This window comes from Urocampus carinirostris, chromosome 16, assembly GCF_059441175.1.
Source record: "Urocampus carinirostris isolate Australia breed hairy pipefish chromosome 16, RoL_Ucar_1.0, whole genome shotgun sequence".
Lineage (NCBI taxonomy): Eukaryota > Metazoa > Chordata > Actinopteri > Syngnathiformes > Syngnathidae > Urocampus > Urocampus carinirostris.
The window spans coordinates 12,676,928-12,693,695 of NC_142364.1; the positions used below are offsets into that span (position 1 = coordinate 12,676,928).

Consider the following 16,768-nt stretch of genomic DNA (forward strand, 5'->3'; position numbering starts at 1 on the left):
TAATGCGTTCAATTGCCGTTTTGTTATATAACGTTATTCTATGAGACAGTAGTGGCAAGCGCCCTCTTCTATGCGGCAGCGTGTTGGGGAGGCAGCGTCAAGAAGAAGGATTCCTCTCGTCTCAATAAACTGGCTAGGAAAGCGAGCTCTGTTGTGGGCAAAGAGCTGGACAGCCTAACAACAGTAGCTGAGAGACGAGCACTGAAAAAGCTGAGGTCAATCATGGACAATCCATCGCATCTACTACACAGCATTATCTCCAGACAGAAGAGCAGTTTCAGCGACAGACTGCTGTCACTGTCTTGTACTACGGACAGACTGAAGAGATCTTTTCTTCCTCATGCCATGAGGCTCTTTAACTCCACCCGGCAGAGCAAAGGCCCACATTAAACCACACCACCTACATTGGATATTACCGAATCTTACTGCAATATGTATTCTGTGTAGCACTATTTAGTTACTCTATATAACACGCTACAGTGGGCATTTGCACGTCACACTGGGTATTTGTATATTGTATTCTTTTGGCTTTATTATTGTACTGTTCTCAGCTCAGGGATGCTGCTGGAAATGTGAATTTCCCTTAGGGGATGAATAAATTATCTATCTATCTATCTATCTATCTACTGCTGGAACCAATAACATTTCTTAGTTGAGGTACCAATGTATTACATACCGTTACATTCAAATTATTATCTTTTTGACTAGAGCGGCGTAACAAAAAAAATCACCAAATATTTAATAGAATAATCGACAATTTACATTAGTTGCTAGTTGTCAGTCTCAGATTCCCCCCACCTGAGAGGTTGACGTCGGTTAAGGAATCTCGGGTGGTGGTCCCGGCCGCCGTCAGGATGTTGACGGACTGGTCTGTGACGTGATTACAGTAGCTGAGATCAAGCTTGGACAGCGCAGCCATGTGGCAGATGATGAGACGCAAGGTGGCATCCGTGACGTCCAATCCGGCCAGACGAAGGTCCTCCACGTTGCGCAGCTTGCTACGGTTGTCCAGCTGCCCTGCAGGAAAAGAACATAAACAGTGATGTTGACTCCGCCTCAGATTCAGAAAGGATGGATTATAGAGGTAAGATCTTAAGGCCGAGCCCAACTCAAGCCTCAACGGCAATTTCGGTCGGGCCTAAAATGTCAATCATTACTTTGGGTTCGCGTTGGGCTTCTCTCTTACTGCCTTTTTAAAAATAATTATCCATGCTCGGCGCGCATCCATCACTGTTCTCAGTTTTTTTATTTAGTAGAGGATCAATGCGGTGGATTCCTTCCCCCCTTTGCACAACACATCCTGCATCCACAGGCTACATTGCGTAAAGGTGGGACAGATTCCATAGCATGCAGTTCTTACACAGACAAAAATAAACCAAGAACTATTTCAGGTGGATAATTAAAAAAACTTAGCAAGAGAGAAACCCTCCTCCTTACAAAAAAGCCCTCACAAATAAAATATGCAAATCCGGGTTTGCTTTAAGTTAACTTGTTGGGCTTGGGCTGGATCAGGCCTCAATACCCGCAGGCTGGTTAGGGTTGACCTGGATATTCTTGGCCCGATCTTACCTCTAATGCAGGGGTAGGGAACCTTTCTGATCCCAAGAGCCATAAAAACAAAATATTTTGATTTTTTTAAGGGAGCCAAACCATATATTTTAGGACAAAATTCAACAAAACCCACCGCCAATCCTGCTCTCCAGACAAAGCTAGAATAGAATAGAATAGAATATACCTTTATTATCATTGTTACAAAATGGGTTGAACATATTGTGACAACGAAATTGGACGTGGCACTCCAGTTCACATTTTACTGTGAGGATTTAAATAAAAAAAAAGGATAATTTACACAATATTTACACAAGAAAGTGTGGGCATGTAGAGGCAGAAGATATTTACATGATAGCTAATTCTGCAGCGCATTTTATTTCAGTGTGATGACATTTGATGATTTCATAAAATTAATGAAATAATAATAATCCCAGATCCTGTGTCCTATATGAATAGGATACACCACCTAAAAATTTTCTTCCTCACGCAGTTACTTAAAGAGTGCTGAGGCACATTTTGACCGCCATTTTGCCCTAAATAATGTAGTATCTTCGGCGCAGACAGCGCTGGGCACAAAGAACAACCCTGTCAAATTGCCTGGGTGCTTTGGGATGTTCATGGGTTTTAATGAAGCGTGTCAACAGTGAACATACATACATTGTTTAATGAGCGTCAATATAAAGGCTACTTTAGCCAAGTACAGCCAAAACCGTGTTTGCTGATGTGACTCGCTGACTGTAAACTGTACTTGAGACTTTGCCCTATAAATCCTAGATTAAACTCTTTATAACATCAGTGCTGCTTTAGCTTAGCATGTACAAAACTTGGCTCCACACAAATCTGAATTGATACAATGCAGAGAAGATTAACATTAGGATCATTTCATGAATTTATAAAAAGACCTGTAGGTTCCCGACCACTGCTCTAATGGATTATAAAAGTACAGTCTACAGACCATTGGTACCTGGCCTGTTATCAGTGGTGGGGGAGAGCAGGTCTCTCATCTGGGCATCTTTCAGGCCCTCCACCCACTGAACGTCCAGCGTTCTCAGGAGTGGACAGCAGGAGGTGCAAAGCGCCGAGACGGCCACCCACGAGCACCCGGACAACAGCAGCACCCGCAAACCTGCACGGAAGGCATCAAAACTTTCATCAGGTTACTTGGCGAACATGAGTCGTCTTTTTCCAGGTTTTTGTTTAGGCTGTTTTCGGATAAGGTTTTGGGATAACAACGAAGGAGCTGTATGGAATATGGAACATTTTTACTCACAGCCACCATCCCTTGGCCTGTGTAATCGTTGCAGCTGGCCGAGCTCTTTTAAATGCGTGTGCAAGTACATGCTATTCTTAGAATAAACTGGCGTTGGCAATTGGAATCTACTTGAAGCAGGCTTTGTCTTACTTTCACCATTTTCATGTTACACTGACAAATCGAAATTGGGGTAAAAAACGAGACGAGCATAATGTCACTCTACACATTTGATAAAAAAAAAATCTTATTACAACAAACATTTGATGAATTATATTTAGGAAAATAAGATAATTACACAATGACCAAAATATCTGTCATCTGCTGGACTATTTGTTAAGTTGTAATTTACTAGTTATATAACAAAACCATATAAAAATATAGTTTATGAAAATGTCCACATACCATAGATTAGAAGAAATGTAGGGGAGCAATGTTTTTTTGTGGATCTTTTTGCTAGTAGGGCGCTTGTTGCAGCCTTTATCATTTGAATTACGGTGGAACCTCGCCAGTTCGCGGTTCCACTTTTGCGGGTTCAGAGCTTCGCGGGTCTAAAAAATATACCTTACCTTCTCAATAAAAGCATTTATTGACTTGACTCCATTGAGCGCGAGCTTAAGTCAACTGAGGACACGGTGTGGATACTCTTATTGTGAAGGGGAGGGGGAGGCCCTGACACAATGCTTAGTCATGGTGAGTTATCGCTTCGCTCACCCCCCTCCTTTAACTACTCCCACCTCACCCCCTTCTTATGTGGCGCTCAGTTTATCATGGAGGAACTCGGCGACGCGACGTAAGTATATTCTCTTCTGTCACATTTCATCTCAAGTTTGACTTTATTATACCAAAAGCGAGCGGTTGTTTGTACCACCTAAACACGGCTAATTGTGAGGGGTTTCGTGTATTTGTTGTAAAAGCCGTTCGATGCCGCTAGCTAAAGTATGTTGTTATTGTCAGAAGGTAGCTCTTTCACTTTCATTAAAATGAACACAGACCATTTTTGTAACTGTTGTTTCCCAAAACGCTTCACAAACACTCATCAAATATCACATTTTCACTGTTTTTATTTTCAATATGTAACCGGTAGTGTTAACAAGCGAAATAAACTGCGATTGCTGCATGTGGTTGAGAGCGGTTAATACAATCATACTGAATGGTTCGTAGTGGTTTCGCCGCAGTCTTGTTCCGTGTACATACAACATATTTTACAGTTTTTTTTATTTTTTGTTATAACATGAATTTCACTCTCTCTCCCTCTACCCGTATTGTATATGGTGTACTGTATACAGGGGGGTATACTGTATACGTTTTTTTAAGCATTTTTGAAGGGGCGCCGCTACTTCACGGATTTTCAGTTTTCGCGGTCGGTCTTGGTCCCCATTAACCGCGATAACCGAGGGATTACTGTATTGGTATTTATTATTTTAGCAGGTGTAATACATGCATAATGGGGTTCATTTGGGCAAATGCAAAGATTTTCTTATATAGTGAAACAAAAACTGTACTCTAGTATGTAATTACTGCACAATCAATGATTATTCGAATACAAATATGGCAATAATATTAGTTGTTCTATGCAGAGGATGAAAAAATAGGATTGTGGATAGAATGCTGTTATAATTTCTGTTCAAATCGGAGCTTTTAGTTTTATGACATACCGGGCAGTCTGTTGATGAGCCAGCTGAGTTGCTTCTTGGAGATGTTGGTCCAGCTAAGGTCCAGGGCGACTGGTTGCCTGCGGATAATCCCGCTCAGCATGAGAGGCGTGATGGACTTGCAGCGGTTCAGAGTGATGCGCTTCCATAGCCTCTTGTCACAGCACCTAGCCACAAAAATTATTTTTGAAGGTGGAGTTTTTCCTCATACATAATACACCCTTATTTTCTGTTCATCGGGTTATTAAGCAGACCCAAAGTAATAAGCCATATTTTTTTCATATTAAAAACGCACCGGGCTATTTGGCGCATGGAATTAATACTACAGTATGGCTAGGGTATAGTACTGTTTTAGTCAGTGTATATCTCTGATCGCAATTGCATAATATTGGATGCAACGGGTAAAGAACCCAGATCGTCACAATTGCATAACAATCGAATGCAACGGGTATCGGACCCGAAAGGGAGAGGTGGGGGGATTTTTTAAGGGTTATTGTTCTGTCTTCTTTATTCATTATCCATTATCCGTTATCGGTCAGTTCATAATACGCTGCAAAGCCTAGGAGCCGAGACTCTAACTCTCAGCCAAAAGGCCAAGCTAAGGTCCTAGCCTTAAAGCCTTGCTGCGATCATTGCGAATGCACCGTTCCCGGAGGTACTGCAATACCGGGCCAATGCGTGGAGTGGACAGAGCAAGCTCTTATTCCATCTCCGGATTGCAAAACCGGGTCAAATCCTATCTACTAAACTCCTAGGGATACAGACGACACATGAAATGCATTCAATTTTATCTCACCATCCAATTATTTTCTGTCACAGTACCAAATTGTTGATCTTATTTTTGGGCTGAAAGAGTATTGTCAGACCTCAAGCCGGTTCAGAAATTGTTGGGGACCACTGAAATACAATACTGTCATGTTGACTTGCAAAGTATTTACAAAGAACACAAGATTCTGAAATGACTAAAGAGAGAAGCATTGTGGGGAGTAATTCGGTCGTTCTGAAAAGAATGAAGAGAAAGGCATAGTGGGAAGCAATTTTGTCAACTGAAAAGGTATAAACAATTGCATTGCCACACATATTCAAAACGTTTGTCACTTACAATGCTTAGCTTGGGCTGAGAGAAAGTGAAAACAACTTTATACCTATTTTTAATCACTTTTTGTTTTCTCAATCCTTTGGAGATATCTGTTACTGTGACTAAAAACAGTGTGATAATTAGATAAGACCTAATGTCTTTTCATGATTGGTCTGTATCTATATTGGTACAGTGGATAAAATGAGGCGGTCTTCCGCCGCGTTCCGGATTGGATTCCTGTTTGATCCAATTCCAGCGGACTGGTGGGTTAGGATTATGTGCTCTTACCAATTGCAACCAATTTTATGCAATTGTGGTCAGAAACAAAATGAATTAACTGATCAATAACTGCACAAATATTGTTCGGCATTTCCAATCTTGTCCACATTTAAGGCACACAAGATTATAAAGCCCACCCAATTATAAATTGCAACAAATTATAAAGTGCAACGAATTATGAGGTGCAAGTTCAAATTTCTGGACAATTTGGGGTTTTTGGGTGCGCCTTATAGTCCGGAAGTTATGGTGGTATATACACCAAATTTTTGGGAGCATCAGTCAAATGTTTTTTCATAGTTTGGCCAGCGGTGTGACTCAAACTCCAGGGCGATTTATATGTGAAATTATTAACACATTATTATAACATTGAATTCAATTTTTTTTATAACCAGTATATAATTTCACATGTTAATTCTAAACTAAACCACAAGAGGGTGCTCTAGGCCTGTGCTGATCATTTTAATCTTGCTGTGTTGGGCCGAAAAATGTCTTCCCCTTGAATGCGTCACTAGCGCAAATGTCACTAAAATGATTTCTAATCTCATTTTTGGGGGAAATGTAATCGAAAAGTAAAGCACAGAACATTTGCACCTTATATATAAATCACTTTTGAGCAAGTTGAAAATATTTGGCAAAATGACACCATCTTTCAATCAACCATAGAATCAACTACAAAATCCTCCCCTATACCTAAATGGCCATTTATAACTTTTGCTTCTCTCTACCTCTTCGACATTTTATATTGTCACGCCATCCCGCACCCTCAGATAATCTTTCTCCCTCCATCTCAATATACCCGCTGCCTGTCTTAGTGCCATGGGGAGCAGAGCTTTCAGCCGCTCTGCCCCCCAGCTCATTGCTGCCTGACCTCCGGAATTCCAACAACACTGTCCACCTTCAAATCTGGACTCAAAACCCACATCTTCAGACTTGCCTTTTCTTGATCATGTCTCACATACCGCCCCCTTTTAACTCTGTTTTGTTTTTATTTGCCATTTATTACTTGCTTGTTTTAATCTTATATTAATGTGGTTTGTTACTATATGTACAGCGACCTTGGGTGTCCTGAAAAGCGCTCCAAAGTACAATGTATTATTATTATTTTCTTACTGATCGGAACAGAAGATAATTTCCCACAATAATGCGACTTGTACTGCAGGTGCAACGTATGTATGTTTTTAGCTTCATATTTATACATTTTATGGCAGGTGAAACCTGACTTATAGTTCGAAAAATAAGGGATGCACAGTAATAAACCTCACCATCGGTTCCACGTCCGACACACGCGCATGCAAACGCAGAGGTCCCTGAGCGGCAAATGCCCGAATACGGACATCCACGCTTCGCGTCGCATGGCATGCTCGCTGCCGTCGTTCAACAAGAGCCGATCGGGCGGCGGGCTGATGGGAGGCGGCCGGATGACGTGGCGCTCCATTTGGACGTTTTTTGGCGGTGAGCGGCAGGGAAGCGGGCAGGGGGTTGTCGGAATCACAGGAGAGTTTTGGTCCGAGTTGCGGCGCGGTGTCCCGTTAGCCTCCCGCCGGCGGCGCATCCAGCCTACGAGGTCCAAGCTGTCGTTGTTGAGAGGCCACCGGTGGTCAGGTGCCATTGCGTCATTCCCGGACTTGAGCACCTCAGATTTGATCGTTTTTCTGGTTTGATTGGTCAGCTCTGCGGTTTTGGTCGCGCCGTCCTCAGTCTTGGCACTTTGTTCCGTCTCTGTCGGCAGTCTGCATTGATGGCGAGCCTTTTAGGGAAATACAGAAACCTATGTGTGAATTTTCTTTGACTCTTTGAAGTATGCAGAATCACAATTTTTCGAATTGTTAAACAAATTTTCACAAAAGCCCTACCTTATTTGCAGACACAATCTGGGAGTTGTTGTCCTCGACCTCCTCACCGCTGGGTCCTGCTCCACAGATGTTTTTAGAGGTCAGCTTGCTCTCTCTGCCTGCTTCTTTTTTCCTCAGAGGACTCACAAGCATTTTTGTTTTGTCTTCTATCCTGCAATGGTTGTCCATTTGTCCTTCATTATTGTCATCGTTCTCTCTGCCGTCCATCTCCCTCTTGGCTTTGAAGTGGATCCTATGCAAAGAGAAGCGGTCTTCCAGGTCATCCTCGTACTCGCCAATGTCGTTCTCAGTCTTTAGGTTTCGTAGCAATTTTGCAGTCAGAGGTTGGTCCAGTTTAGGGAACTTTGGAACAGATTAACAAGAAGAGAGAAAAACAATACATTTAATTTTGTCGCACGTTTGCTCAGGTGGTTGAATTCATCTTTGGTTTGGTTCACTATATACCAAGTTTTCCAGGCTATAAGTCTCTCTGGATTATAAAAATGTATAATTCAAAAGGAAAAAAATACATATATGTCAAACCAGAGCATGAAACTAAACAATGAAAAAAAGGGACTTATAGTCCTGAAAATACAGTAACTTAACATAACTTGTCAGGCCAGATATTTGTATTTCCTGCCAAGTGCCATTAAAATTGACAGCACTTGGTCTCTTCCTGAGGATGGCTACCGACGATCCGTACTTTCTCCTATTCTCTCCACATAGGTCAAAAACAAATGCTTATTTACATCTTGTAATTATACAGCCTTGTACTCAAACTGAAATAGTTTTTAACTTTTTAGTGAACTTTTATTACGCAGACACAGACCGGGCCCCTTCTCTCAAACGTTTTTGTTGAAAACCCAATTTGGCCCAACTTCTCCCAGATCCGAGCTCTGGCTGCTCCCAGGTAAATGCAGTTAGAAACTCCAGATGTAAACATACAGGTGTACTGATGTATGTATGGGTAAGTACCCATCCAGCATGGCAAACACAACTTAGGTGGTCCAGGTGCAGCTCAGGTGAAACTACCATTTTTGGGGGGGATTTTAAGTTGCAGTTTTTTTTTCCATAGTTTAGACGACGGGGCGACTTATACTCTGGTGTGACTCATTTGTGGACTTTTTGACACATTCTTATATCATTGAGTTTTAAAATTGTATTATATCATTTCACATAATATTTTCATCCTAAATCGCAAGAGGGCACTTTAGGCCTGTGATGATGATTTCAACATTGCCGGTTATAAATTAAAACAACTGGGAAGAGCTCAACAAAAATGGCACCGGGAAGAACTACCCTCCTTGAAGTCATTGAATGGATCAACAAAGCATGGGCTTAAGTGACAACTGAAACCATCCTGTCAGGAGTCAGAAAGGCTGGAATAATTGAAACTGCAACTGATGAGTCTGACGTAAGCGATGTAGAAGAGGAAATTAAAAGAATTAAGAGCTAATTGAAGTGAAACTGATAGTTTGGTAAACTTGTGAGCATGTTCTTTATGCCAAAGTTATCTGAATAATTTATGTTATGTCGTTACAGACATTACCAGGCAGTAATGTATCGTTAGTATGCTGTACACTCATTCAGCCTGTTGTTATCTGTTCATTCATTACCTGCACTGCTTATCCTCAGTAGGGTGCCGGAGCCCATCCCAGCTATCTTCGGGCAGTGGGCAGGGGACACTCTGAACTGGTTGCCGGCCAGTCACACAGAGACAGACAACTCACTCGCTCAGTCACACCTAGAGACATTTTAGACCGGCCAATCAACCTGACATGTATGTTTTTGGAATGTGGGAAGGAAACCGGAGTGCCCGGAGGAAAACCCACGCAAGAACAACTCCACCCAGGGAGACTGCGGTACAGGGAGAACCTCCGTACCGAGCGGCTGTGTGCTAACCACCCATCCACCGTTATCTATTTTATGTTTATATTAAATTGCCTCTTAAGATTACATGTGTATTTGTGGTGTTGGATTTTATCAAATAAGTTTCCCCTAAAATGAGACTTATACTCCAGTGCCACTAACGTTTTTACATTTTAACTATGCATTTTTTTGCTGGTTTGATTTATAATCTAAGAAATATCTAAATTTTTCTGCTAGTATTTGAGTTTTGTTTTGAAAATCGCAGTCTGGCTGTTCGCCCTTTGCAGATGCTTAATTTCTGTGTTGGACATTACCGGTGAAACGAGAGCCTCACCTTTCTTTTGACGTCGGCAGGTTCATCTTGAGTGTCAAACAGCTTTCTCTTCTTCCTTAGAGGGTTTTCTTCCAGTCTGTGCCGAGGCGAGGCATCCAGGGACATCAGAGGCGGTCGCTTCTTGGGAAGCTCGTCCTCATGTTCGGCTTTTCTCTTGATGCCAACAGTTGGGGAAGGCGAAGAGGCTTCGCACTCGTCTTTGGGGTCGCGGTTCGGACGTGCGTCTTTCAGCAGTGAGCCCGGCAAGTTAGACGCGTACTTGAATCCCGGGCCTCTTTTTTGCTTTGAGGCCAAAAGATTGGAAAACACAGTAGGACTTTATTTATCTGGTTTTCCGAGATGGACGGACGCGAGGGTGAAATAAAATCCAAAGAGACACTTACTTTGCCTGTTTTGCCAGCGTGATTGCATGCAGGACATTCCCAACAATTTGGCAACTCATCGTTTACTACGCCGCTGGAATCTTTTACCTTGTTGGAAAAAACACAATGACTTAATCGTGCTTTACGGAATTGGGAACTTTTCCACTCGTTGATGCCATCTTCTGGCTTGTGACATCATGGCAGTCTCTGTTAAGCACCTATAGTTGCGAGTGCAAGTACGTGCCTTTTTTTAGACACCATCGAATAAACTATTTGTTCATCTTTTTTGGCACTTGGGTTGGCATTTGAACTGGACCTGAATCAGGACTCTTTCTTACTTTTACTTTTTTCATGCTACACTAACAAAAACTGTGTGATGAGCATAAAACAATTTTATAACTCCCCCGTACCTTTATCTAATGTGTTCCGCGGCCAAAACAGCTTTGCTAAAAGTAAGATAAAAACAGTACAAAAATACAGAAAAAGCTGTGTTTAAAAAATAAGCTTATCATTTATATTTTTGTCTTCTTTTCCAAACAATTTAGGTGAAATATATAAATGGCTGAATCCTTAAGTTGAGTTTGCCAATTATGGTTTCTACTGCTTTTACTGGACACCATGGAAAACATAAGAGTAAAATGTATTACTTATCTATTTTTAAAGATTTATTTTATTTTGATGTACTGTACATCAATGAAAAACACCAGATAAGATCAATTTACCATTTATAAATATTAAGTACTTTTGCAGTTTATAGGACATATTTATTAAAAATTAGACAAACAGGTAGTATACGCTTAATTATTCCCCCTTTTAATTGTGTTTAACATTCATGCATTGAAGGTAATTGTTTAGCTAAATGAACAATTTGTTTCTAATAAGTTAAAATGTTAATGCATTTTGTCAGAATTTTTGTTTTGTTTTACTTTAGACATTTAAAATATGTATTAATAGAATAGTATTGATCTTACTTTTCAAAATCTTGTTTGGATTTTTACAATAGCAATTAATAATAACACATGTATTAATAAAATATAATGTTTAATTAACCCATATTTTCGAAAAATATGCAATAATAAAAATGTATATCTTAATCAAACATTTGACATGCAAAGTGGGTATTTTTGAATTACCGTATTTTCCGCACTATAATGCGCACCTAAAAGTCTTAATTTTTTTCAAAAGCTGACCATGCGCCTTATAATACAGTGCGCCTTATATATGGCTCAATATTAAATCGCAAGGTCTCGCAACTTACGCAACAGCCGCCGACTCGATTTTCCCCCGAACGTGGAGTAGTCCGCGGTGTATGCTGGGATTTATATACTGGCGTTTCATTGGCTAACCAATGTGCCAATCATCATTTGAATCGATCGCTATTGGCTAAAGTTATTCGGAGCCTCGGATAGGCTAGAGGGCCGAAACAAACCATGCAATTGGCCGAAAAAGATGTGTCAATCATCAGTCAAATCGATCGCTATTGGCTGAAGTTATTCGGAGCCTCGGATTGGCTAGAGGGCCAAAACAAACCCTGCAATTGGCCGAAAAGGATGTGTCAATCATCCGTTAAATCGATCGCTATTGGCTGAAGTTATTCGGAGCCTCGGATTGGCTAGAGGGCCAAAACAAACCCTGCAATTGGCCGAAAAAGATGTGTCAATCATCCGTTAAATCGATCGCTATTGGCTGAAGTTATTCGGAGCCTCGGATTGGCTAGAGGGCCAAAACAAACCCTGCAATTGGCCGAAAAAGATGTGTCAATCATCCGTTAAATCGATCGCTATTGGCTGAAGTTATTCGGAGCCTCGGATTGGCTAGAGGGCCAAAACAAACCCTGCAATTGGCTGAAAAAGATGACTGAATAGCAAGCTTGCTAAACTACGCCATAAAGAAACATGTTTCATTAGTCTGTATTTGTAAACATTTTACTCTCCTGGATTTACTACACTCACGGTTGTAAGAAGACCATGATTGCGTATCATTATTGAACGTGAGAACTTAGGTGAGCTATGCGGCTTTATGTTTTCCCGGTATCTTGTTTTAGAACGATCTTGATGTTGCTGTGATGAGTTGAGTGAATTAAACGCAATTCCAAGTGTTTATTGTCATATGCACAGTAAAGTTGCGAGCGAAAAAGAAATTAGAAACTAAGGAATGGTTGGCATTTCTTGAATCCCAAGACTTTAACCTTCCGAATGATATTTGAAATGATGCATTTGAGTGACATCGTACGGACACCGCATCCGCACGTGTCTACGACACATATTTGCTTCTTTGCAAGCTTTGGGAATTGCTAAGGGGGTAATCAGTTTGACTGAACAATCTGACTGTTTTGTCGACGTTCCCATTGTAGCGCCTTATAATCCGGTGCGCCTTATCTATGGAAGATATAGGACCAAAAACTATTTTTTGGGGGTGCGCCCTATAACCAGGTGCGGCCTATAGTACGGAAAATACGGTATATTGTTAGTTGGTTAATAAAGATTAATTCACTGATGATTTTGCTAGAAATGACCTAAAACAGAAACACAGTATAGCAATGTAAAATTGTTAGTCACATTTGAAATTTGTGATGAAGTATGTATTAACATTGCCCAGCTAAGTTCAAAGAGCCTTTATAATTAGTTTTCAACCATGCCTATCTGATTTTTTTTTATCTTTTATCAGAGTTTTTGGGGACTCACAACACTTTTTGAGGTAGGAAAGGGGAGAGGGAAGGAGGGAAGGGGGCATTGGAGAGTGATTTCATGTTCGTGCACACGGTTTTCTGTATGTGCGGGATGAAAATGGTTAAAGTAAGAAAAGGTCTGTTTCAAATAAAGTCCAAACACAAATGCCCAAAAGAAGTGAAAAAAAAATGTTTATATGAGTGCGCGCAACAAGAGCAGCTTGAAGGAGGCTCCAATAATGATTTTAGCCAGAAGACGGCCTCAGCAAGTTGAACATTTTCAAATTCCGGACAGCAATTTTCATTTTTGATGTAGAAATAATTGGCTTATAATCTGATTTAGTTCTTCTTAGTCAGTAGTTGGAATGCATTGCTTGCCTTTAGACAGTGGGGGTGGACGATCTCATTGCAGATTGAGCATTCCATCAGCATCAACTGGAATTTATTCTGGTCTTCCTCCACCGTGTCCTCTTTGCCAGCTTCGCCGCAAACCAAGCAAACCGCCGTGTGCGGAAGCACTGGCTGAACACAAGCAAAAACCCTCATCATCCTCACTATGTGAAGTACATAAATAATAATGTTTATACAAAAAATATGAAATCCTTTGTTTTAGAAGTTAGGAAAAATTCATATATTTTTTACAGGGCAATGTATCATAAGAATAAAAGCTGCATGTGCCAGATTGAACAAGAGATAATTTTACCAAGCCACATTTGGCCTGACAATTCTACTCGCAGCACAAGAGAGCAAGTGGCGCTCTTCGGTGTCACCATAGCAACCATCTGCATGAGGCTTGAATGAACAAGTCCCTCGTGTGAACGTTTAAAAATAGACGCGAACAATAACCAAGAATGTGATTGTTCTACAAAGGCGTGTTAAATATTTTAAAAGTCTGCAATGAGTTTTGAAAGTTGTAACATAAGATGTGCACTACAAAATACCACCACCAATTGAGGGGATGTGGAGGTGTGTAGTTGTTTAAAGATGCCTCAGGATGACGATAAGTCGTTTAAGTCATTCAGATTTTTGTTTTTGTTTTTTATTTTTAAAAAACTATTACAAAGGCTTTGGTGCAACTCATGAGTGAGTATCATGCCTCAGTGTGAAACATCAACATTGGATGATGGCAGGAGGCGCTTTGATCAGATCTTTGTCCACAAAAAAAGCCATCCCCCACCTTCTAGTTTTGCTTCCTCTATGCATCGTATTAGCGTGTGAAGGTGGCCTGAATGGCCTGTAAGCACAGTGAAGCTGTGTGGTTGGAAAAGCGAAGATATACGTAAATGCAAACTTTTTTCTTTCTAAAAAAAAGATAATAAAGTCCCTTGGTCATCGTTGAGGCAGAGAGGGATGACTTTTTGTGTACGCTCGCAGGAATGTGATCCTAATGGTTACGTGAAGTGATCACGACACAGGAAACATCTGACACTGATAAATTCTTGCAAAGTGAATGCATAGTTCATGCATAAATTCAATGTTCTTGCAATAAACGTTATTTTGCAAGGAAAGTGCTCGTGTGCATGGAAGGCATCGTTTCAATATTTGAGGTATCACAAATGAAAATAAAAGCACTGAAGTGAAAGTTCTGCTTGAAATGTATCTTTTCAAAAAAAGCAGTTGTCTTGGAAACAAGCATTTTCAAGAAAATATGTTTAACCGTTGTTTACGAAACAATTGTAAAAGCTAAAGACATAGGCTTTCCAAAATTACTCAAAACGGTATAATTTGCTGACAGTTGTTACTCTTCCCATTTGAGCGAAACGTTTGGCATTGAATGAGTTAAAACTGAGAATATAAAAGACCAAGTAAAAATCATGAAAGAAAATCGTTCATTAAGCTATATAAAATTTTTACCGGAAGCTCAACAATAACATTCTGTGAGCATAAATACCCACGCTCATACACAAAAAAATAAATAAAAGCACAACACGACAACATTGATTTTTCAAAGATTTTGTATCAATAATAATAAAAGATATTTGAAATGCCATGCACAAGTTATTAAAATAGTTCATTGCATTAGTGTGAAAAAGTGCTATTTAGGAATGATTGCCCTCGCGATTTTACTCCGGAATGCATCACGATATTTCCAGTATGACAGTGGAGGTGCCAGACAGTGCGTGAATGGCTTGGCAGTGCAGGCTGCAGCCATGTCCCCTTGAAAAAAACCATCAACTTACCGCGATGCATTGCCTCATGATGCACGATTGCTTCATGCGTCCCGGCCCGCCAAACTTCTTCATATCTTTGCAGAAGTGGCAATCGCCGCACTCGGTCCGCACGCAGGCCTCGCACTTGCGGCAGCGGGTGCGTCTTCTCCTGGCACTCGAAGTCCCGCCTCCGCGACTCGCCTGGACCTTGAGGGTCGATGCCGGAGAAGCTGCCATCTTGGGCTTGGGTCGATGGGGAGGCTTGGCCTGAGGGGGCAGAGAGCATGGATTCAGCAAACGATCAGATATGTATTGTTAGGTGAGAAAAAAGCTGAGGGCTATGCAAAACTAGTAACTGTTCCTCCAAAGTTTTGAATTGTGAGGGTTGGGACATTTTTTGATGCTTTCTGAGGGAGAACTCTCTCCTGATCAATCAGCCCTGAGTATACTGTTTTACTGTATTTTGAAACTCAGTAATCAAAGTCCTCAGCTTGACTGCACTCTTCAGCTCTTTTTATCTCTTTGTCCAAATACTCAATCCAAAACCCAGAAGTTGAAGCTAGACACGGATTGTCGATGTCGAAACTATCGCAGCTATTGTTCAGACTACACATCCCGGGCTGATATAATTTAGTGCAAGTCATCAGAGTAAGGTAATGACAAAAAAATGGACTGGGTTGTATCGCAAAATATGGGCTCATGAGCAATGCAAGCAATATTCAATAGGCTACATTTACAAATAAATATGTTATACATTTTTATACTAAGTAGATCATTTTTACATGGCAATATACATAAGCATGCGGAAAAAGTATGGGCACCCCTGCAGTATGAGCATTAATTATCATGGCAGCACGCAATTTTGTGGAGTGTTATTCCTCTCCCTATATCACTGACACAGCAACAGGAGACCATTCAGAGATAGAGTCACCCTTTCGTGCTGATAACAACCAGAGGATTAATTGCTCGTTAATTCTCTTCTGGTTAAAAAAAAAAAAGCCTGCTGAGGTGGAAGAATAAGAGAAGGAAGAGATCCATCAAGACCCTCCCCGGAGGCGTCTTCCACATTTAGCTCCTCACTTACTCGCCGCCAGTTTTGGCTTCAAAGAGAAAGCAGCCACGCTTTGCTACGTTTGCACTCTGCGGCAGCAATGATTGTTCGTGGTGGGGGGAAGGGGGGCTTCCATTTACAATACTGTGCACTAAATGGGCGCCGGTTCATACAACCGGATATTGGAGATTCCTTTGATGTGGATCTTGATTGATCAAAATGTATTGTTCGCCACCGTGCCAAACATGAGCAGGGCACCTGGTTTAAGACAGCAAAATTGTGTAAGGCAATATTGACAACATCAAAACAAGATTTTCTTCCCAGGCCTTATAAAAAATTGGGTTAAAACTTTCCAACCTTTAGAGTCAATGTGCTTCACAAAATTCAACTGCTTAGGTAGGCCTAAATAATAATAATGCCTGAGCTTGTGTCCCAGATCAATATAAATATACCACTTAAAATTTGTCTCCCGCCGTCAGTTACAGTGTTGAGGCTCATTTTGACCATAATTTTTGTCTTAAATCATTGTTTCAAAACAAGGTGCAAGCAAAGTTGTTTCTTAAAAATGTCACAAAATACTGCAAATGAGAAGAATTTTGTAGTGTATACTTTTGCCGCAGACTGCACAGAGCGAGAAAGAGAGAACGAAGTGCCTTAGGCTGTGTATTGCGACCCACCCACCTAATCAAA

General features: G+C 40.9%; 1 protein-coding gene and 1 pseudogene across 1 annotated transcript in view; both read right to left on the reverse strand.

The window, feature by feature from the left end:
• LOC148350304 (lysine-specific demethylase 2B-like) overlaps positions 1–16,768 on the reverse strand; it is a 41,457-nt gene that overhangs the window by 3,868 nt on the left and 20,821 nt on the right. The window contains exons 13-21 of the mRNA XM_088355985.1: positions 15,058–15,294; positions 13,256–13,399; positions 10,231–10,317; positions 9,848–10,129; positions 7,666–8,007; positions 7,075–7,559; positions 4,459–4,622; positions 2,516–2,677; positions 799–1,017 (exon numbers count right to left, since the gene is read on the reverse strand). Of these exons, the coding sequence (XP_088212111.1) occupies positions 799–1,017; positions 2,516–2,677; positions 4,459–4,622; positions 7,075–7,559; positions 7,666–8,007; positions 9,848–10,129; positions 10,231–10,317; positions 13,256–13,399; positions 15,058–15,294 (2,122 nt within the window). The remainder of the gene's footprint in view (positions 1–798; positions 1,018–2,515; positions 2,678–4,458; positions 4,623–7,074; positions 7,560–7,665; positions 8,008–9,847; positions 10,130–10,230; positions 10,318–13,255; positions 13,400–15,057; positions 15,295–16,768) is intronic.
• Positions 5,089–5,214, reverse strand: LOC148350305 (U2 spliceosomal RNA; annotated as a pseudogene).